The 22,793-nt window shown below is 39.2% G+C and overlaps 2 protein-coding genes across 2 annotated transcripts in view; both read right to left on the bottom strand.

Moving 5' to 3' along the window:
* Positions 1-5,149, bottom strand: part of LOC147002592 (uncharacterized) — an 18,176-nt gene extending 13,027 nt beyond the window's left edge. The window contains exons 1-4 of the mRNA XM_085842693.1: positions 5,107-5,149; positions 2,914-2,947; positions 2,379-2,421; positions 856-993 (exon numbers count right to left, since the gene is read on the bottom strand). Of these exons, the coding sequence (XP_085698819.1) occupies positions 856-954 (99 nt within the window). The 5' untranslated portion in view covers positions 955-993; positions 2,379-2,421; positions 2,914-2,947; positions 5,107-5,149. The remainder of the gene's footprint in view (positions 1-855; positions 994-2,378; positions 2,422-2,913; positions 2,948-5,106) is intronic.
* On the bottom strand, positions 2,343-22,793 carry LOC147002591 (uncharacterized). The gene is made up of 10 exons (XM_085842694.1): positions 22,537-22,793; positions 19,695-19,809; positions 18,719-18,892; positions 17,769-17,851; positions 16,698-16,856; positions 15,913-15,965; positions 6,774-6,810; positions 5,107-5,168; positions 2,914-2,947; positions 2,343-2,421 (listed from the first exon to the last, which is right to left on the bottom strand). Exons 1-10 carry the CDS (start codon positions 22,791-22,793, stop codon positions 2,343-2,345), a joined length of 1,053 nt encoding a protein of 350 aa, XP_085698820.1.

The raw sequence follows: 22,793 nt of genomic DNA, 5'->3' as shown, positions 1-22,793 counted from the left end.
AAAAAAATGGGAATGGGTGGGTAGGGAAGTGGGGGGGAGGATATGGGGGACTTTCCGGATAGCATTAGAAATATAATTGAGGAAAATACGTAATAAAAAATATTAAAAAGAAAATGTTTGCTGATAAAATTCTGGAACACCAAGTCCAGGGGATGGAATAACCTCTTCTGATGTCTGTGGGAAGCACACACACATGGGACACAGACAGAATACACATGCAAAGCATTCACACACTTAAGTCAGTCGATCTAAGAAGAGAAACACAAATATGTTGGTTGCTTCCATGTTGACTGTACCTCCTTCCAGGAGCCTGTATTATTTACTTTCTGTCATTTTATGAATTCTCCTCACTGTGTTACAAACATGCTCATTTTTTTTTTCTTTCTTGTTGTTTCCATAGTCTAATTTCCTAACACTTACATTTTAACACAGTGGTTCTCAACCTATCTGCCATGATCAATTAGAGGAGTTGAATAGAACAGGCTCACACAAGTTGCCTAGGACCATCTGAAAACCCTGATAGGACATTACAACTGATAACATTATCAAACCTACAGTTATGGAGTAGCAACAAAAACAATTTTGTCGTTGGGAGTCACCACAACATGAGGAACTCTATTAAAGAAAGGGTCACAGCATTAGGGAGGTAGGGAAGCACTGCCTAATACAGGGCCTGGCAAGGAGTGAGGATATGAAGGAGATGAGGGGAATGTTCCAGGCTAGGTTTCTCTTCTCTGACACTACTTGCAGTACTCAAGGCACAGGCACACACAGCCAACATTTCCCTTCATAACAAGCAAATATGTTACTTATCAAATGAGGGGGAATTACCATTAGGGATGGAGGGGGAATTACCATTAGGGATGCTTTTTCTTCACAAGTGTTAGGTATTGGCTCTCCCGGAGAACAAACATAAACTCCAGAACTCCAAAAACCCACAAAACCCTTTTGCATCCTCTTCAGTGGTCTAAGTAAAGTTTTGCTAGATTCTTCCTGCAAAGCAAAGGTAGAGAGTTAACTTTTTGTTTGGTTCTGAAATTAACTCTTTTGTTTTTGGGTGCATGCTTTCAAATCAACTTTACTTCTTAGAAATCACAGGGTATTGACACATGAAAAATAAAAACCCTAATTAAACATGAAAGGCCTGCTAATATGCTTATCTATTTTCAAATTGCTAGGATATCATCAAGATGTAAAAATATTTAGGCTAGACTAGATTAAGAGAAAATCATGAAATGAGACACGGGACATTGTTCTTACGGTTGAGACTAAACTTAATTCATTATGTGCCAAATTTTCTACATTTTATATAAGATGATCATTAATATTGATGAAACCTCTTTTGGCAGTCTTTCTCCTCCATTGCTGGAGGGCATAAAATGCACATTTTTCCATTTGTAAATAAATGCCAGTTAAATTGCCACTGCTGTCCTTACCATAGTACCTGTGGAACTGCTTTATAGAGACACACTGGACCACTGAGTCACATTCAAAAATCATTAAAATGTCACTTATCATTCACAAGGACCTCAGTCTAGGGCTACAGGTTATACAGAAACAAGTTTCCTAAACTCCAGCATCTCATAGTGATAAAGTAGCCTCATACTGAATGTGGAAGTATCTAAATAAAACACTACAACAGTTTAAGTGTTTGAATATGGCACAAAGAATATACATGTATATTTCAAAAATAGAAAAAGAAGAACTTATACGGAAGTATATAGTAATTGACTCTCTGCTTCTAGAAATGCTGGCTAACTGGGGAAGGACAGTTATTGTTCAACTAGATGAAGAACTTTCAACATACCCTTATAAGAATCAAATAGAAAATGCTCTAATCTCTTCATAAGGCAAATTTGATGAACATAATTGCTAAATATCCACAATTTCTTCTCAGTGTAAACACAGATGAAAGAGAGAAACCAAAGAGAGGCTCTCATATATGATCCTGAAATAGGAGCGTCCAAGGGTAGATAAAACTATGGGCATTCTGCTGAGGGTAAAGGCACTTTGGAGATTCCTGGATCATTGAAATATCTGGACTTACTAAATGGTATTCTGGTCTATTATCACAGTCACTTTTTAAAATCAGTCTAATGTGTATTCATTTCTGCAAACATTACTTTGTCAAACATCAAACAATTTCTATTATACGAGAACTGCACGCAGTCTTCCATTCCCTATGTCCTTTGAGTCCATTCTCATATTGGGCCACTACAACCCATAAGGACTTACTGCTCACTTGCAATTGATAGAAAGTTCCACATCTACAATATGGTTTTCTCTGAATCACCTTTCCTTATAAAACTGGGATAGTTAGAGTACTGTTGAATTAAGACAATTCATAAGAAAGTCGATTTCACAGAGAAGCATTTTACCTTGATACAGGAAGTATACCTGACATCTTCCACTTTTGAACACCTAGAAAGACAAATGGTAGAATTGTCAGGGAGCCGTTAGAATGCAAATATGCAACCTTCTTTCAACCTTAGATTGGGGCTGGATCTCTTGTTCATGGATGAAAACCCCAGGCTAAATATCCAGTAAACTTTAGGGGATTCTCTGTCACCACCTCCAGTCTCACCATAAGGGCCCCAGCATACAGCAGCGCATGAGACCATCAGACCTCATGTGGATTCTGGGCATCCAAACTCTCATTCTCACACATGCATAGCAAGCACTTTATCCATTGGATCTTCGACCTAGCTATGGATCCTTTTCAGCATTTCATGCTGCAGGAGAGATATCATCAGTAATTTCAACATGGTTTGCTCTATAAATAATTATTCAGCTTGTGATTATAGAAAAGTAAAGAGCTGAAATAGTATCACATAGAGGCAAAGACAGTGTCAGGTTCTGAATGTTATATTTTCTACAGATTAATATGTTATAAAATGCACACCACATTCTTACCGCAGTGACGTTCTTCTGGTGATTTTCTCACTAACTACAAAAGAGGGAAACAAAATTTGTCATTAAACAATTGTAGCCAGTGCCGAGGCTAATATTTTTGTGACCCTATATGCTTTGACACCATTTATGAAAAGCCTTTAAGATGAATATTGATTTGTCAGAATAAATATATTAGAACTCTTCCTTGCCACATTCTTGTGTTTTTAATATGTGAAGAGAAAAATTTATTAAAAGTTACTATCTATAATAAATTGTGCAAAATACCTACAATCCTGAGCCCTATCAGACACAAAAAGTGTCATCTTAGCCTGAAGTGTTATCCCACAGTGAATTGTGTTGCCATTGCTGCTTTCTGTCTCTGCCCTAGGGATGCTGGCCCAACTCTAAGTGAGCGTACTCATCTTGGACAGAAGTGAAGGGACTTCTCCAAGTATTGACTTGAACTTCCTTCACTAAGGGGGAATATCCATTCCTAGCACAGGGAAGCTCAGTCTATGATTATGCAACATAGCCAAATAAGGAGACCCAAAGCCCTTTGCAAAGGATTTCCAGCTGCAAGTGTGACAAAGCTTTAGAGAGATCAGTGTGTTACTCTACTCTAGATCTTCTGAGGAAGATGCTAAAGGCCCTCAGTGCTAACACTGGTCCCTAGCTCATGTGCAATGCAAAGAAGATCAGCATCAACTTCCATTGCCTCCCATGGCAAGAGCTGCCTGAAAGACCCCCTTAGTAGCTATGCAAACTGAAGTATTACTCCAGGGAGGAAAGCATGGAAGATATAAGAAAACAGCAATTCCAAGGGAGTAATGCCTCATATGAAACATTATTTTATTTATTTCTGCATATATACCATTGAGTGACTCTGGTTTCACTGTATGGAAAAAGTCTGCTCAGCAAACAATCTAGCAAATGAACAATTCTTGTTTACTTCCTTTGCAATATGTAAAACTCCACTGTACCCTGATGGGCATTGCCCATGGCCAGAGCACAGCTTTGACCCACCAAGAAATGGGCTGAGAAAGTGGATCTCTGGTGGGCCTTATGCTACACATGTATGGGGCCCCTGTCAATCCTCATCACCACAAGAAAACTCCAATGCTGAAATAACTTAAAAAATTCACCCACATTACACTAATAGCATTTGATCCCATGCTTATGTGAAGACAGCCATTTAGATTCCTCTACACTATTCTCTGGCTGGTGTTTTCCAAAGGTAAAGTAGGTGTGAGAGATGCTGTGGTGACAGTTGCTGAAAGCATAAACTGCATGGAATTTCCCCCACTGTAAGAACCATATTCAAACTGAACCAATGGGCCCTCCATGCCATGCACTACAGGATGATAGGATTTTCTCAACCTTCCTTCTACTGTGGCAATTTTTTTTTTTTTGCAAATTATGTCTTGTAGCATGTAAACCAAATATCACTATAAATTTGGTAACTAATAGAACTACAGGGAAAAGGTGCTGTCAGAGTAGCCCATATGGAGGCTGTTGCATAGAATACTGAGAATGGCAGTTTTCATTCCACAGCACTACCTACGAAACTCACACACCATCCAGTCATTTAAAAGTTCAGAATTGAGCCAGTTTTTTATTATATCAGGATATTCACATTAAATGGAAGACAAATAAAAATAACCAGAAGATAATGTATGAATTCTCAAATAAGTGGAAATACAGAAATTCTATGATGGAGAAAAAATCCAGAGTGCCCTACTGACATTAAGTCCTCAAAACACAGTGAAAGTAATTGAATACTCTATTTTTTTTTTTTGCTTAACATGACAGCATTTTATGGACACTGATACACATACAACAATATGTAGTCAGTAATATATATCAATTATAAAAGTTAAGTAAAAATCCATTTCATACCAAAGTCAACTTGCTGTTGTTATGTAACTAGAGAGGATCTACATTGTGGAATAGGTGAAAAATCTTTTTACTTATAAAAAGACACTACATACTAAAGTAGTTCATTTTAAATAAACAAACATATTTCAGGTGATACAATTTGAAATTTCTTAGAACAATTCCTTAAATAATCCTAAATCCTAAAAATGTTTGGCAGCAAATTAAGAAAGGATATAACTACTATTGGCATATTTGATTTCCTTAGTTTCTATTCTAGCAGGAACAAAACTCTTTTTATGATTGGGATAGAATCAATAGAGTACTTACTCTTAAACTTACCTGTATTATTCTGGACAGGGTGTTTCAAGATGGATTTAAGCTGTCCTGGTGGTCTTGCTCCACTGTGGCATATTTTAAGAGTGTTATTTTAATTTCATATAAAGCAGTAATCAAAGACTTTGAATTCTTTGTTGTTTGATTTCACAATTTATGCTACATTACAAATCAATAAAAACTATTAACTTGTTCTTCAACCAGTTCATTACGTTTGGGGACACTTTCCTTACAACTTCTCCTCATGTGAAAGAAAGGAAGAATTTAGCCCACAAAATATAGCCCAACAAACCACACACAGATACAGACAAGCATGCATGCACACACACACACTCACTAGTACCTCTTCAGCCTTTGTTATGACAGCTGACAGACAGTTTTTTTTTTTTTTTAATCCATTGACTCAATGTCAGTCTTTGCCCCTGGAACAGCAAAGTACTTCTCTCATGATACTTTGCCCGTATTTCATTGACTATGATGTTACCACACAAGAGAATGTTTTGTGGACCGTCAAATAGATTTCAGGAACTCTAAACAACCCACCACAGCTTTCATAATGTTCAAGCTGCCCCTTCTTATCTCATGCATGACTCTATCCTGATATCACAGTCTGCTTGTTTCTATGCCAAACAAGCATTTCTAGAAACATAATAAGATAGTAACAAGAGCAAGGAACAATAAAATTTAGTTGACACTTGCAGTTTTACTGTGGAACTGTTTGGAATTCCAATAGAAGTCAACATGTATATTTTTTAAGGAGTCTCCGAAGAGCTTTAAGTACTGAAAAATTTTGAATCTTCACTTTCAACATTACCTTTGGATTCAGTAAGCTATTTAATAATGTTTAGAAAATGTTTTTTGATACATAGCACAAATAAAGAGGACAATATAGTTGTCCTGTCTTCTGGAAGTAATGAATCCTAATGAGCACAGAATTAGCTTGAAATACAACTTTTAGTTTTCTATCAAGCTAGTGTCTAACCTAGCATCCTGGACTGGAGTGAATGGGCCTTTACCTCTATGGTCATGTCCAACTGATGCGGCAGATAAAAGCCCCCTTTGTAGAAAGATAACTATTAGTTACACTGTCATTCAGATAATCTACTGAGAGTCAAAGGATTCATTACTGTGGAAAACAGATCATGTGAACAGATCATTGATGGATGGATAGAGCATTCTGGAAGACATGGGTGTCTTCCAACAGCTCTGAAAGATGCTACCCCTGACAAAAATGTCCTGTACATGTAATGCTCTGTCAGAAGAGGAAAGAAATTTGTTGGCATCCTGTAGTGATGACTGACAACTGAGAAGCATCCCGAATTATGTAAACTCTCAGACAAGAGAAATGCCTGAAATGATAGCTACTAGTGTGGGTCTTAGTTCACAAATTGAAGTCAGTAAGGCTTTGAAAAGCCAATGAATCTTAGATGAAAATCCATGTGCATAGCTAATCCCAGCAGGCTCTTTTTCCAAACTGCAGAGTTGATTCTTGCAAATGGTGGGTGAATATAGTGTTCATGTTCCTATGAACTACACTGAGCAAGTTTCCAAGCTAAAAGATATATTCATAATATTGTGGAACTTGTACGACACAGGACTAAAAGTATACTCCCAACAAGAATTTGCTTCTTATCTTTGAATTGACCTACCATTAATAAATTGTTAAACCTTACCAGGACAAAGGCCTGTCCTCTTTAAAATATAAGACTTCTGAAAAGAAAAACAAAATATGTTTTATTACAACTATAGAAAAATATTACATATGAAAACGATCAGACTCATTGTTAGTATCAATTTCTATGAGACTAATCTAGAGACTATTCAAGAGTAAATATTCACTTTTAGCTAATTACTTTGCATAAAACTATTCATTCCCTGTATATTTCAAATTGAAGATGACAATAATTTATCAAACATTAATGCCGAAAAATAAATACACACACACATTTGTGATGATCCTAAATGAACTCTCTCAGACTGATAGAGAGCACAATCCTGACCAGAATAAACAACTGCTTCAAAAATAACTTCTTGTGATTCCTTTTAACTCTAGGCTAATGGTTCTGGAAAGATTTAGAGATTGAGTCTGGTGGCACACAATTTGAATCTCAACACTTAGGAGGCAAAAGCAGATGGAGAAACTGTGACTCCCTGGACAAACAGAGCTATATTTAGGAGACGGTGTCTCAACCCCACCCCTAAAAAGAGTAAAACCCAGAGCTGAGCTGCAAGCTGTTCTCCCCTGAGTGCCATTCTTTGGCTACAATTAAACCCAAATTAAACAGGCTTGCTGCTCCAGGAACATCCAATGCTCTGCCCAGTTTCCTGGAGACATACACTGTCCAGGCAAAGGCAGCCCACCTCAGGACTCCTGTGCCAGAAACTCCCAGGGATAACCAGTTGGCTAAAGGCCAGCATAAGAACACAATCAAGGAGAACTAAATCAATATGACACATCTAGAGCCCAGGTATTCTAGTATAGCAAGCTCTGGATATCCTAACACAAGCAAAGCACAATAAAATGTCTTTAAATCCAGTCTTATGAAGATGATAGAGGACTTTAAAGGGGGAAATTAATAAATCCCTTAAATATACAGGGAAATAGAATCAAACAGGTCAAGAAAATGAATAAAACAATTCAATACCTGCAAATGGTAAAAGAAACAGTAAAGAAAATAAAAACTCAGGGAACCTTGGGGATGGAAAACCTAAGAAGGACAACAGGGACAGAAGCACAGCCAACAGAACAAAAATAATGGAAGAGATGATCTCAGGCATAGATGATATAACAAAAGAAAATGTTAAACCTAAAACAATTTCTGACTCAAAGTATTCAGGTAATCTGTGACACTCTGAAAAATCCTTCTATGAATAATGGGAATGAACAACAGTGAAGAGAGTAGCAGCTCCAAGGACAAGGGAATATTTGCAACAAAATCATAGGAGAAAATTCACCCAAACTAAAGAAAGAATGCCTATCAACGTAGAAAAAGCTTACAAAACACCAAATTGATTGGTGTTCTCCACACATAATCATCTTCCCTCCACAAACATCAAATGACAGGAATTAACAATCATTGGTTATTGATATCTCTCAACACCAGTAAACTCATCTCCCCCAATAAAAAGATTTAAGCTGACAGACTGGATGTGGAATCAGCATCTGTCATTCTGCTGCATGCAAGAAACATACCTTGGCAAACATACATAGACATTACCTAAGAATGAAGGACTGTAAAAAGTTTTCCCAAGAAAAGGTACTCAGGATGAAAGCTAAGGAGCAGTTGTAATATCTAAATAAAACAGACTTTCAACCAAAATGAATCAAAAGAGACAGGGAAGGATATTTCATACTCATCAAAGAAAAACACACCAAGATGACTTCTCAATTCTGAATCCCCAAATTAAAGGGCCCTCACATTTACAACTTAAATCCTACTTTAAAGGTGCTAATGGGGACGGGGTGGGGGGGAGAACACAGCTAGCAATGCACAGGAGACAGGGTCCTTCCTGCCTTCCATCTGCACCCAGGAGCTGGGGCTGTTCCACAGCCCTCTGTGCATGGGCCCTGCCAGGGTGAGCTGGTCTCCCAGAAGTGCTGACAGGCTTACAGGCCCACAGGAGGAACAAGCTCAACCCAGAGACAGCAAGACCAACTAACACCCTAGTAAACCAGATGGCAAAGGCAAGACCAAGAACCTAACCAACAGAAACAAGGCTAAATGGCATCATCAAGATCCAGTTCTCACACTAGAGCAAGTCCTGGATACCCCAAAACACTAGAAAAGCAATATTTGGATTGAAAATCACATCTCATGATGCTGATAGAGGACATTCACGAGGAAATAAATAAGTCCCTTAAAGAAATACAAGAGAACACAGGAAAACAGGTAAAAGAACTTAAAGAGAAAATACAAAATTCCCTTAAATAATTACATGGAAACAACCAAACAGGCGAAGGAATTGAACAAAACCACCCAGGATCCAAAAATAGAAGTAGAAACAAAAAAGAAATCACAATCGGAGACAGCTCTGGAGATAGAAAACCTAGGAAAAAGGTCAGGAGTTATAGATGCAAGCATCACCAACAAAATGCACAAGATAGAAGAGAGAATCTCAGGTGCAGAAGATACCATAGAAAACATTAACACAACAGTCAAAGACAATGCATAATGCAAAAAAAAAAAAAAAAAAAAAAAAAAAACCTCCTAAGCCAAATCACCCAGGAAACCCAGGAAAAAAAATGATAAGACCACACCTAAAGATAATAGGTATAGAAGAGAGTGAAGATTCCCAATTTAAAGGGCCCGTAAATATCTTCAACAAAACTATAGGAGAAAACTTCCCTAACCAAAAGAAAGAGATGAACATGGACATATAAGAAGCCTACAGAACACCAACTAGATTGGACCAGAAAAGAAATTCCTCCTGGCACAAAATAATCAAAACACCAAATGCATAAAACAAAGAAAGAATATTAGAAGCAGTAAGGGAAAATGGTCAAGTAATATATAAGGGCATACCTATCAGAATTACAGCAGACTTCTCGCCAAAGAATATGAAAGCCACAAGATCCTGGGCTTATGTCATATAGACCCCAAGAGAACACAAATGCCAGCCCAGGGTACAACACCCAGTAAAAATCTCAATTTCCATAGACAGAGAAACCAAGGTATTCCATGACAAAACTACATTTACAGAATATGTTTCCATAAATCCAGTCCTTCAAAGGATGAAAAATTCCAGAAGATGGAGAAATCTCCCATGCTCATTGGCAGGATTAATATTGTCAAAATGGCTATCCTGCCAAAAGCAATTTACAGATTCAATGCAATCCCCATCAAAATTCCAAATGAATTCTTCACTGAGTTAGAAAGGGCAATTTGCAAATTCATCTGGAATAACAAAAAACCTAGGATAGCAAAAACTCTTCTCAATGACAAAAGAATCGCTGTTGGAATCACCACGCCTGACCTAAAGCTGTACTACACAGCAATTGTGATAAAAACTGCATGGTACTGGTATAGCAAAAGACAGGAAGACCAATGGAATAGAATTGAAGCCCCAGAAATGAATCCACACAACTATGGTCACTTGATCTTTGACAAGGGAGCTAAAACCATCCAGTGGAAAAAAGACAGCATTTTTTTTTTGATTTTTAATATTTTTATTACATATTTTCCTAAGTTACATTTCCAATGCTATCCCAAAAGTCCCCCATAGCGCCACCCACTTCCCTACCCACCCATTCCCATTCTTTTGGCCCTGGCATTCCCCTATATTGGGGCATATAAAGTTTGCAAGTCCAAAGGGCCTCTCTTTCCAGTGATGGCCGACTAGGCCATCTTTCGATACATATGCAGCTAGAGACAAGAGCTCCGGGGTTCTGTTTAGTACATCCTGTTTTTCCAACAATAGGGTTGCAGATCCCTTTAGCTCCTTGGGTACTTTCTCTAGCTTCTCCATTGGGAGCCCTGTGATGCATCCAATAGCTGACTGTGAACATCCACTCCTGTGTTTGCTAGGCCCCGGCATCGTCTCACAAGAGACATCTATATTTGGGTCCTTTCAGCAAAATCTTGCTAGTGTATGCAATGGTGAAAAGACAGCATTTTCAACAAATGGTGCTGGCACAACTGGCTGTTATCATGTAGAAGAATGCAAATTGATCCATTCTTATCTCCTTATCTCCTCAAATCTAAGTGGATCAAGGAACTCCACATAAAACCAGAGACACTGAAACTTATAGAGGAGAAAGTGCGGAAAAGCTTCGAAGATATGGGCACAGGGGGAAAAAATTCCTGAACAGAACAGCAATGGCTTGTGCTGTAAGATCGAGACTTGTCAAATGGGACCTCATAAAATTGCTAAGCTTCTGTAAGGCAAAAGACACTGTCAATAGGACAAAACAGCACTCAACAAATTGGGAAAAGATCTTTACTAATTCTACATCTGATAGAGGGCTAGTATCCAATGTATACTAAGAACTCAAGATGTTAGACTCGTGAGAACCATTCAGAATGGCTAAGATCAGAAACTCAGGTGAGAGCAGATGTTGCTGAGGATGTGAAGAAAGAGGAACATTCCACCATTGCTGGTGGGATTGCAAGCTGGTACACCCACTTGGAAATCAGTTTGGTGATTCCTCAGAAAATTGGACATAGTACTAATCAGAGGACTCAGCAATATCACTCCTGTGTATATACCCAGAAGATGCTCCAACAGGTAATGAGGACACATGCTCCATTACGCCCATAGAAGCCTTATTTATAATAGTCACAAGCTGGAAAGAACCCAGATGTCCTTCAAAAGAGAAATGGATATAGAAAATGTGGTACATTTACACAATGGAGTACTACTCAGCTATTAAAAACGGTGAATTCATGAAGTTCTTAGGCAAATTAATGGAACTAGTAAATATTATCCTGAGTGAGGTAACCCAATCACAAAAGAACACACATGCTATTTACTCACTGATAAGTGGATATTACCACAGAAGTTCAGAATACCCAAACTACAATTCACAGAATACATGAAGCTCAAGAAGAATGAAGACCACAGAATGAAGACTACTTCAGTTCTTCTTAGAAAGGGGGTCAAAATACCCATGGGAGGAGATACAGAGACAATGTTTGGAGCAGAAACTGAAGGAAAAGCCATCCAGTGACTGTCCTGTCCCCCCCCCCCCCCGGGGATCCATCCCATATGCAGTTACCAAACCCAGACACTATTGTGGATGCCAACAAGTGCTTGCTGACAGGAGCCTAATAGAGCTGCCTCTTGAGAGGCTATGCCAGTGCCTGACAAATACAGAGGTGAATGCACACAACCAACCATTGGACTGAGCACAGGGTCTCCAATGGAGGAGCTAGAGAAAGGACACAAGGAGCTGAAGGGGTTTGCAGCTCCATAGGAGGAACAATAATATGAACCAACCAGTAACTCCAGAGCTCCCAGGGACTAAACCACCAACCAAAGAGTACACGTGGTGGGACTCATGGCTCCAGCCGCATATGTAGCAGAGGTTGGACTTGTGGGACATCAAGGAGAGGAGAGGCCTCTGGTTTTGTGATGGGACCCAGTGTAGGGGAATGCTAGGACACGGAAGCAGGAGTCCATGGGTTAGTGGGCAGGGGCAGGAGGGATGGGATTGGGGTGGTGGTGGTGGTGGTAGGGGTGGTGGAGGGGAAATGAGGAAAGGGGATAAAATTTGAAATGCAAATAAAGAAAATAAATAAGTACATTCAAAAAATAAAGTGAATAAGTGAAAACAATTAGATTAAATTTAAAAAAATAAGAATTATAGTCCTGAGACACAGTTCAGCAGTTAAGCACGCCCAGTGCTCTTCCAGAGGACTGCAGTTCAGTTCTCAGTACTGTCTCTAAAACTCCAACTCCAACTCTAGCAGAATGCCTTCCTCTGGCTTCAAGGGTCACATGTGCACATAGAATTTTAAAAATAATAATTATTCTTTAAAAATGGCAAAAGAGAATGTGGTATGTGTATACAATGAAATTCTATTCACCTATTAATAGTAAGGACATAATGAATTTTGAAGGCAGGTGGATAGAACTTGAGAATATCATCCTGAATGAAGTAACCCAGACACCGAAAACATGGATGGTTTGTACTCATTTATAGATGGATATTAGTAATAAAGTAGAGGATAACCATACCATACTCCACAAACCAAAAGGAGATAAACAAGAGGTAAGGACCAAACAAGGTTGTTTGAACTTGACTTAGAACAGAGAATAAAATAGTCATAGGAGTGAAATGGAAGGAGAGAACTAGGTGGGAGTGGGGATGATCAGGGAAATGGGGTGTTTCAGTATCAGATGTAGGGAGACACGGGGGAGATGACCTGATGGCCATGAGAATGAGTGGATATCTGCAGGTGGCAGGGGTGGGGGTTTGGGACAAAATTCACATGTTTGTCACATTGCATGCTGAAAAAAACCTTTGATAAATTCAAACACCCCTTCATGTTGAAAGTTTTGGAAATTTCAGTGATAAAATTCGCACATACAACCAAAATAAAGGTAATATATGACAAGCCAATAGCCAACAACTTAAATGGAAACTTAAGAGACTAAACAAGGCTGCCCACATACATAAGAGACCTCAAACAATATACCAAAGAGTGCCTACACAAAAGGTGATAAACCCCTACAGCAAATGGCTGTATAAAAAAATTGACCCAAAGAAATCAGTAGCCCTCCTTTATATAAAAGGGACAAGAAACAAAACTCTTCACAATAGCCATAGATAATCTAAAATATCTCAGTATAACTCTAACCAACCTACTAAAAGACATGTCTACCAAAAACTTCAATTCCCTGAAAAAGAAGTTGAAGAAAACATCTGAAGATGGAAAGATCTCCTGTGCTCATGGATAGACAGATTAACATGGTGAAAATGGCCATTTTACCAAAACCATCTTCAGATTCAATACATTTCCCATCAAAATTCCAACACAATTACTTACAGAATATGAAAGAGTAATTCTTAGCTTCCTATCAAAAACAAAAAATGCAAGATAACTATATATAATGAAATAATTCCTGGATGTATCATCATCCCTGATCTCAAGACATACCACAGAGCAATCAGAATAAAACTGCATGGTATAACTATGGAAACGAACAAGTTGATCAGTGGAATCAAATCGAAGACCCAGAAATAAGTTCACACACCCACCAACACTTGATTTTGACATAAAAGTCATACAATGGAAGAAAGAAAAAAAAAATCTTTAACAAATGTTGCAGGTCTAACTGGACATCTACATGAGGATGAATGCAAATAGATGCATATTTCTCACCCAGCACAAAACTTGGGTTCAGATGCACCAAAGACCTCTAGACCACTAAACCAGATACACTAAATTTACTAGGAGAGTAGGTGGGAAATATCCTTGATACATTGGTACAGTAGACAATTTCCTGAACAGAACACCAATGTCTCAGTCTCTAAGATCAATAATTGAAACATAGGGACTACTCATGAAACTGAAAAACTTCTGCAAGACAAAGGACATTGTCAATAGGAAAAAATGGAAGCCTACATATTGGGAAAAGATACCCACCAACCGTACACTTGACCGAGAACTAAAGTCCAAAATATATAAAGAACACAAGAAGTTAGGAACTCATACACCAATTTAAAAATGGGGTAAAGAGCTAAACAGAGAATTCTCAACAGAGGAATCTCAGAAGGTTGAGAAACAACTAAATGTTCAAAGTCTTCAGTCCTCAGTGAAATGAAAATCAGAAGGACTCGAAGAATCCATCTTACACCAGTCAGAATGGCTAAAATCAAAACCTCGAGTAACAGCACAAGCTGGCAAGAATATTGGGCAAGGGGAACACTCTTCCATTGCTGATGGGAGGGCACATGTTTACAACCCCTTTTGAAAAGTAATTTGGCAGGTTTTGTTGTTGTTGTTTTTGTTTTCTGAAAATTGGGAATAGTTCTACCTCAAGACACAGCTTTACCACTCGTGGGCATATACCCAAAAGATGTTCCACCATACCATCTCAAGGACTGTTGCTCAACTCTGTTAATAAAACCTTTATTTGTCATAGCCAGAAACAGAAAACAACCGAGATGGACTTTAACTGAAAAATAGATGAAGAAAATGTGGTGTGAATGATATTTCACCTACACAGTGAAATATCATTCCACTGTATAAAACGAGGAATCCATGAAATTTGCAGGCAAAGGGGTGAGATTTGATATTTCAAACACAGGCATGGTATGTACTCACTTAGAAGTGAATACTTTTTCAGACATATAGTACAGAATAATCATGCTAAGATCCACAGACTTAAAGAAGCTAAAAAATGAGGACCCAAAGGAAAATGCTTGATTCTCACTCAGAAGGGAAAATAAAATAGACATCAGGATTTGATTTAGGGAGGGAAATTTGTGGGAGATGGAGAGGGGAAACTAAGGTGGGGAGCAAGAGTAGGGTGGTATCAGGGAGAAGAGATACCTGAGGGGAGGCACCTCTGTGATGAAACAAAGACCAGGGACAGTGGGCGCTCTTAGGAATCTATAGGGGTGAGTCAACCTGCAGCAGGTGATATGGAGCCCTAAGCAGTCATCTCCTGTAACCAGGATGGACTTCCAGTGGAAGGAGGGGAATGCCAATGCCCTCACAAAAACATCAAACCAAAATTTATCCTATCTACAAGATATTCAGGGATTAAAATGGAACAGAGATTAAGGGAATCACCACCCAATAACTGGCCCAACTTGAGACCCACACTGTGGGAGAGAGCCAGTCTTTGACACCATTAATCATGTTCTGCTATGCTTGTAGACAGGAGCCTAGGATAACTCAGCTGAGAGGCTTCATCCAGCAGAGGATGGAAACAAATGTACATAACCACAGACAAATATCAAGGGGAGTTTGGAGAGTCTTGTGGAGGAGTTGGGGAAGGACGTTGAACTCAAAGGAGAACAGTGTGATTGAGGGGTCAGGGAAACCACAAGAAAACCTACAGAATCAACTAACCTGGGCCCGTGAGGGCTTACAGAGATTGAACCACCGATCAAAGAGCCTGCATGGGCTGCACATAGACCCCCCTCCCCATATGTAGCAGATGTGCAGCTTGGTCTTCATGTGGGTTCTCTATAAACTGAAGGGAGGACTGCTTCACACTGTTGTCTGCATTTGGATTCCTTTCTGCTCGTTGAGCTGCCTTGTCTGGACTCAGTGGAAAAGGAGCTAAATCTCTACTCTTATTTAGAGTAATAGGACTGGTTACTATATACCATATTTATATTCACTATAGAAACCTTACCTTTCTTGAACCTCACATGTTTCACTTTAGTTCTCTTGGCTGATGATCTCGTGCTGTGACATAGATTTTAAAGTTAGCATTATTGTGCTATTCATAAGAAAAACATTTAGTAAGTGTTTTAAGTACTTTATATTTTTGTCCCTTCTGTATCTTGCTTTAGATGTTTACAAACAATATTTTTTTGAATCAGGTCTCACTATATATTCACGCTGGTCTGAAAACTGCTCTATGGAGCATCTTGGCCTTAACTCACAGAAATCTGTTTATGTCCTACTTCCCAAGTTCTGGGATGCAATGCATGGGCCAACAGGACTAGAGAAAATGTTGAATTCACTTTTCAGCAATTGACTATGATTGCTCACTGCTCTCCTCCCACCTTTTCTCAAGAGAAAATATGAGGAATAGTTAGCTCTTAATTAAAACAGAAACAAAAGTGCATGTACGCGCCCACACACACACACACACACACACACACATACACACACACATTAAAAAGAATTAAAGACAAGATTGGGCATGCTGAGGGTGGTTTGGCTGTAGACACTTATAGAAGTCTAAGAGGAAGGATTCCAGGCCTGAAGGAGATAGGAACTCCAGAGGACTACCAACCACCAGAATCAAATAACCTGAACCCTCAGGGCACTCAGAGATGGAACAATGAAACAAAGAACAAACATGGGTTGGCCGGACATCTCTGAGCACTTATGTAGAGAAGGGGAAGCTATGTCTTCATATGGGTCCCAATCAACTGGGATGCGGGTATCAAAAAAAGCTGTTCATCCTACCTCAGAAATATTCTTCTAGCTGAGCTGCTTTTTCTGTCCTCAGAGAGAGACGAAGTGCCAGGTTTTGGACATACAGTGAGTCCTAAACTGCTCAGAGGTGAAGTGGAGGAGGGGCAGGGAGAGACTGTGGGACTGGGTGACCAGGAGGGGGTCAGTGAGCTAGATGTAAACATGAATAAGAAAAACATAAAATTAAATTTTTACGTAAATCATTAAAGTTTTGAAATGTGTCTTAAATCACAGAAAGAACTGTTATTTGGAAATAATGGCTCAACATAAGCAACAGGTATACATGTCTACTAAACAGAAAATTTCAGCATAAACAGATGTATTCCATATGGAAAAAGCATGTTGCATTGTAAGAGATACATATTCACAGAATTCAGTACAAGATTTATAATGCTAAATAAAGTACTAGACTCTGCGGAAAGAAATGAACTACTTATATATCCACTTTGAAAGCTCCATCTGAAATGTGGAAGAGAAATGTCTTGAACTGTGGAATCACCACAGTTGCTGGGTACCTGTGCTATGACAGTTTAAGAACATCTCCCAGTGAAAGGTAGTTTTCTGCTGGCTTGGACATTTCAAAACTCAAACATCATTTGGAAACACTGTTTTGTACCTGTGATTATGTATGGTATAATTCTAAAGAAATGGCTTATGCTGTCATCTTTGGGGTCACAGGTTATAAGTTTTCAGGCTTAGGGACTGTGGGTGTTTATCCATGCTAGAACACTTGCCAATGACACCTATGGCTCTTCATTCAGTGACAAACACTTTCAAAAGCAAAAATACAATGGCAGTGGAGCAGCAACTGATCTTGGTCATCCTTTGGCTTGGTGGATGGCTCATGAGGTGAACTACTGAACTAGGCAGTGATCCCTGGTGCATGCTGTTCTTTGTTGTGGTGAAACTGTCTCTTTTCCAGGTCCCCCTTCATGTGTGCTCAGCTTCCTAACTATGTGCCACTGAGTTTCTTGCAATCTCTCTATCATTTTAATACTCCTGGCTTAAGCAATTGTCACCCTCAAGAGCAGCACTAGGATTGAAGAAAGGAAGAAACTGTACCTTTTTGCACACTTTGCTGCTAAAAATTCTACCATTTCAGGTTTCTGCTCAAAATTTGCTAGTTGCAACGGTGTCAAGCCATACTATAAAGGAAAAAAACATTACATTTTACAAAACTACTTGTCTCTCAACAATCTGTTCATCACAGATTTTGTGAAGATAAATACACACTGAAAAGTGTCATAAGGGATCATTCATCCTACAACACCTGCTGCACTTTCCCACACACAGCTGTCTTTTTCTCTTTGACACACCTTTTCCCTGTCCATCACTGCCCATAACACCACTCCCTTCCAGAACTCTCCCCAAACACTCAAGGATTCCAATCTTCTTAGCTCCTTGGAGTGGGGCCTCCATTGCCACTGCCCTGAAATACAGAGTACACTTTGCTATGCCCCTGTTGAAGGAGTGTGCTCAAGAGGGGTCTGAGGCAGAGTTTCTCTACCTGTGTTTCAAATATGTTTCTTTTCTAAACTAAGAATTATCTCACAAGCTGGACACCAAAACTTTTTAAAACTTAAATAAGATTTTTGTCATATTTTCTCCAATGATCAAATTTCTTAATTTCCTGTTACCTCTCTCATTTTTCAGGCTACCCTCATCCTGAGCCAAACACGTATCAGTACCTTCTTTGCAGCAACACATTTCTATTTCTTCTACAATTACTTAACTTGAAATGAATTTATTTTTATTGTCTGTGTATATGTGATGTTTGGATGGTCCTAAATCCTTTATTTTTGAATTTTAAAATCAAGGCCAATTCTGAGACAAAATACACTATGCTGTGTTTTTTTGAATGAACTACCAAAAAATATGAAAAAACACATTTGGAGAAAATAAAAGGGTTCCTCTGAAGAGATTCAGTGAGGATGCTGAGCTTCTGCGTGTAGAAAATAGATGTGCGTGTCACTGCTAGAGGTGCCCTGGGGATGAAGTTGAGTGATCTTTACCTCTGTTTTTGCTTCGATGTCTACGTTGTGCTCAAGGAGCATTTTTACAATCCTTAAGTTACCCCTGGATATAGCATGATGTAAAGCTGCGTTCCCACTGAAATCCATCAGATTTGGATCAGCATTGTGGCTGAGCAATACAGAAGCACAATCCACATTGTCTCGTTGGATGGCCTGTAAAATTGTACAAAGAAATACATCTTAAATTCAAGGAAGTCAAGAGAGATGTTTCTACCATTGCACTGAATAGTTTCCCTTAAATAAAACATAGAGTTTCAGTTCTGCATATTATCACCCTCTTTAGACACAAGGTCTTTGAAGAACCCCCAGGCTTGCTTGCCTAACTTTATAATCTCCCCTCCACATCTCTTTCCCAGTGGTAGAATTTAAGGGTTCTGCCAACACACCTAGATATGCTAAGGATTCAGGGCTGGGCTGTTTGGTTGCTGCAGTGCAGAGATTAGTTGTTTGGTTAGGTTTTTTGTTTGTTGGTTGGTTTTGTTTGTTTGTTTGTTTTTCTTTTTGCCAGTGTAACACAGGCTTAACACACCTAGAAAGTTTCTCACTTGAGGAAATACCTCTATCAGTCTGGCCTCTGGGCAATTATGTGCACTATTTTTTTTTTAGATCGAAGTAGGAAAGTCCAGGTTTTAGGAGTTGGGGCATGCCTGGGACAAAGGCCTCAGTTTTGTTAAAAAACAAAACAACAACAACAACAAACACCTGAGCAAGCCTTGGTAAAAGCCACGGAAAAGCTGCATTCTCCTGTGAACTCCAGTTTAGTTCTTCCCCCCCAGTTCCTGATTGGAGCTCCTGCCCTGGTTCCCCTTGAGAATGAACTGTGATGTGTAAATGTAAGCCAAATGACCATTTCCTTTCCTGAGTTGTTTTTGGTCAGTGTTTTATCACAGTAACAGAAACCAAACAAGGACAACCTCTAGTCAAGTTCATATCAAAACAGATGGCCAATAGCTACCTTAATCAAGGCTGTGCAGCCTTCATCATCCCGGATGTTAATGCTGGAATTATTTTGTAATAATAGGGTCACCACGTCTGGATGGTTGTGGGCACATGCATAGTGCAGGGAAGTCCTGCAAATAGAAAGGACAAATAGGGACATTTCAGAATGCGAAATAAAAGCCCCATCTCCTTTAAGCACCACATACTATGAAGCTAATTTTCTTCTGATGTAAGAAAATAACTGGAATTCCCTTATTTATTTATGGCAACGCAAATGTTCATTTACTGGGCTAGGGATATAGTGCATGGCTGTCCCCGCATAAGGCAGGGGTTCTCTCGACCTTCATCCCTGCACAAAGAATCATAGAAAAGTTCCCAGTAAGTTGATCTCAGCATGAGTTCAAATCCTACTCTAATATCTGGTACTCAGTAGTGACTACTTGGGATTTCTATGAGCTCCATGACTCCATGTCCGGATCCAAAGAATGGAGATTAAGCAGAGCTGTTATCTTACCTGGGGCTGCTGTGAGGCTTCAGTTTGGATGGGCAAGAACTCTGCTAGAACATTACAAGCATTTACAGCTCCTGAGAGTTCAGCATTTGCTCATCATGATAATGATTTCTCTTCCTTGTTATAACAAACACAACATTTCAGTGAAGGTAAAACAGGATTCTATCAACCGTACACATATCAAACTTTTCTATTCAAAGAAGTTTACAGTTCTTTTAAAATGACTCTTTTCACCAACCAAGTCTTGAGCATGATAATCCTCCTAACTCATCCTAAATAGCGGCAGTGACACTGGGCTCACTGTCCCTTCTCATTCACATTTTAGCCTCTCTAACATTGGAATGTCATTCATCATTTCTATTATTTTATAACTATAATTGCCAATATTTTAACTTTGTTTCTCTACAAAATAAAGGGTTATCATGAAACCCATTGTGCCTTACATTGAAAAAAATATGGCACAGTCCACAGGTAAATGGCAATGATACAGATCACTTGTATCTATGGAAATTCTTAACAACAAACAAAACTCTAAGACCTCAGCCATCAATTCTTTGTTTGGTTGGTTGGTTTTTTTTTTTTTTTTCATTTCTACATTTCATTTTTTTATGCCCACGAGTATTGTTTCCATACCTGGTAGCAGCGGGAGCACAACCTACTCCTTAGGTAATAGATACAGTATCCATGGTAATCCAGGCACTAAATGGTAGCAAAGCAGGACGTCATGCTTTGCCATAAAATGGTCAATGTGCTCCTGGACTCACACCAAAATTGGGTCAATATCCCTACAAGGTGATAACCTATGTCATCCTAGCTCCCATGCTTGATATTCAAAATGTTAGAAGCACAATGAAACTAGGGTTCCAATGAGCATGCGTCAGTTCATTTAACATTTAAATTTATAGAATGTAAGGAAGCTTGACTGGGCAGAGAAACGTAATGGTATAAGACTTGAAAGATCTAGAGAGATAGCAGAATGTGTATTCTACACAGTAGGTATCTAAGATATGTGTGGGGAATGAATGGGCTGACAGAATGAAAAACTACAATTGGACAACTCAGTGTTTTTACAGAAAACATTCATTAAGCAAAAGAATATCTTAAACTATAATTTATAATTTATTCATCTATTATTTATATGAAGTTCCAACTTAAAGTCTCTTTGAACTACAAAATGTTCAAAAAGCTTGTGGACTACAGAAAATGTACAGTTGTGTCATTGATTCCCCTTCATAACCTAGTACGACCTAAAAATAGGAAATAAGAATGAGGGACTGGGATGGTTGGTAAAACTCAATTGGTAAAACACTTGCCCTGAAAACCTGAGAGAAGATGTGGGGATAAGGGGATCCCCAAACCTTACTTGCCTGCAAGTCTCAGAATCAGTGTGCTCCAAGAGAGCAAATCAAATATACCATGGGATTTGGGTGAGTGAACATGTCTCTAAAACTGAGGGACCATTGGGTGGAACCCACCAGGGGCCCTGATGGCCAGAGTTCCGTCCCCAGAACTCACAATGTTGCAGAAGAGAACTGTCAAGTGGCGATTTCTCTGATCACCCCACACTCAGTTCCACATGTGTCAGACACAGAAAAGGAAGAGGAAGCCAATGTCATTCCCTTCACATGTGTATCAATGCACAAATAACATGGACATATGATGAGAAGCAGGGTTGGTGGTGGCAGGGGACTGTGTCATTGTTCCAGTTCAAAATGTCTTTGATCCATTTGCAAAAATGGGTCATATTGATCTAAGATTTCATAGTGATTTTTTCCATTCCAGTTGACGATTTATCTTATGATAAATTTTTCAGTGCTGTATATTAGTGTCAATGGTCTATATATTGAAACAAATCTAGACAGGTGGCTTGGCAGTTAACAGCTCTAGGTATGTTTTCTAGAGCACTCAGCTTTGATTGCTAGCACCCACATGGCAGTTCACAACTGTGTATAGCTCCAATTCCAGGGGACCAAGTACCTGATTCGGTCACACATGGTGCATCGAAAATGCACATAGACAAAACCTCTGTGTGTGTGTGTGTGTGTGTGTGTGTGTGTTGCTGTGCATGAGTGTCTTCAAAGTTTTAGTGTAACATAAAAATAAAATGATGTAGTTTGATTAAGGCCTAGGAGCTGGTGTTCCAGGGTATGCAGGTCTCATATGCCTAAGAGCATTAAACAGGTAGACAATGCAGGGGACCCCAGTGAAAATGAACCTAAGCATGCCATCTCTCCTCCATTAGGATGTGGCCCTGAAAGTTGATTTTTCTCCCTGTTTATCTCTGAGTATACCTGACAGATCCCACCCACCTCTGTGCACCCCCCTCACCAATTTCAAGCCCCATTACCTGTTCCTCCTATCAGATTCATCCACATGATGTTGACTGGATTGGATTAGCTTCTCGGTCATATCCAGGTCTCCCACACTGGCCGCTCGTTGTAATGGACCTATAGGATCATAGCCAATCAAGTAAAGGGGAAATTTTTTCTTTTTCTGAGGATGCATGCATCTAAGGCCCAGACATGAATGCCACAGGCGGGTGTACCAGCGTCCCCTTCTGGGGATGTTCATTGTCTGGACATCATCGTTGATGTCCTCCTCCAT

Source organism: Mus caroli, unplaced genomic scaffold (assembly GCF_978045245.1).
Source record: "Mus caroli unplaced genomic scaffold, Mus_caroli_1 scaffold_9, whole genome shotgun sequence".
Taxonomy (NCBI): domain Eukaryota; kingdom Metazoa; phylum Chordata; class Mammalia; order Rodentia; family Muridae; genus Mus; species Mus caroli.
This window is presented reverse-complemented; position numbering and strand designations above follow the sequence as displayed.

Bases quoted from the DNA above. Each gene is read 5' to 3' on its own strand.
- LOC147002591 (XM_085842694.1), bottom strand. From the start codon at position 22,793: ATGGAGGAGGACATCAACGATGATGTCCAGACAATGAACATCCCCAGA. The intron at 18,893-19,694 runs GTAGCTATTGGC...ACAATTTTACAG, and splicing joins GCTGCACAGCCTTGATTAAG to GCCATCCAACGAGACAATGT. The intron at 2,948-5,106 runs GTAAGTTTAAGA...CCTCTTTTGTAG, and splicing joins CCCTGTCCAGAATAATACAG to TTAGTGAGAAAATCACCAGA.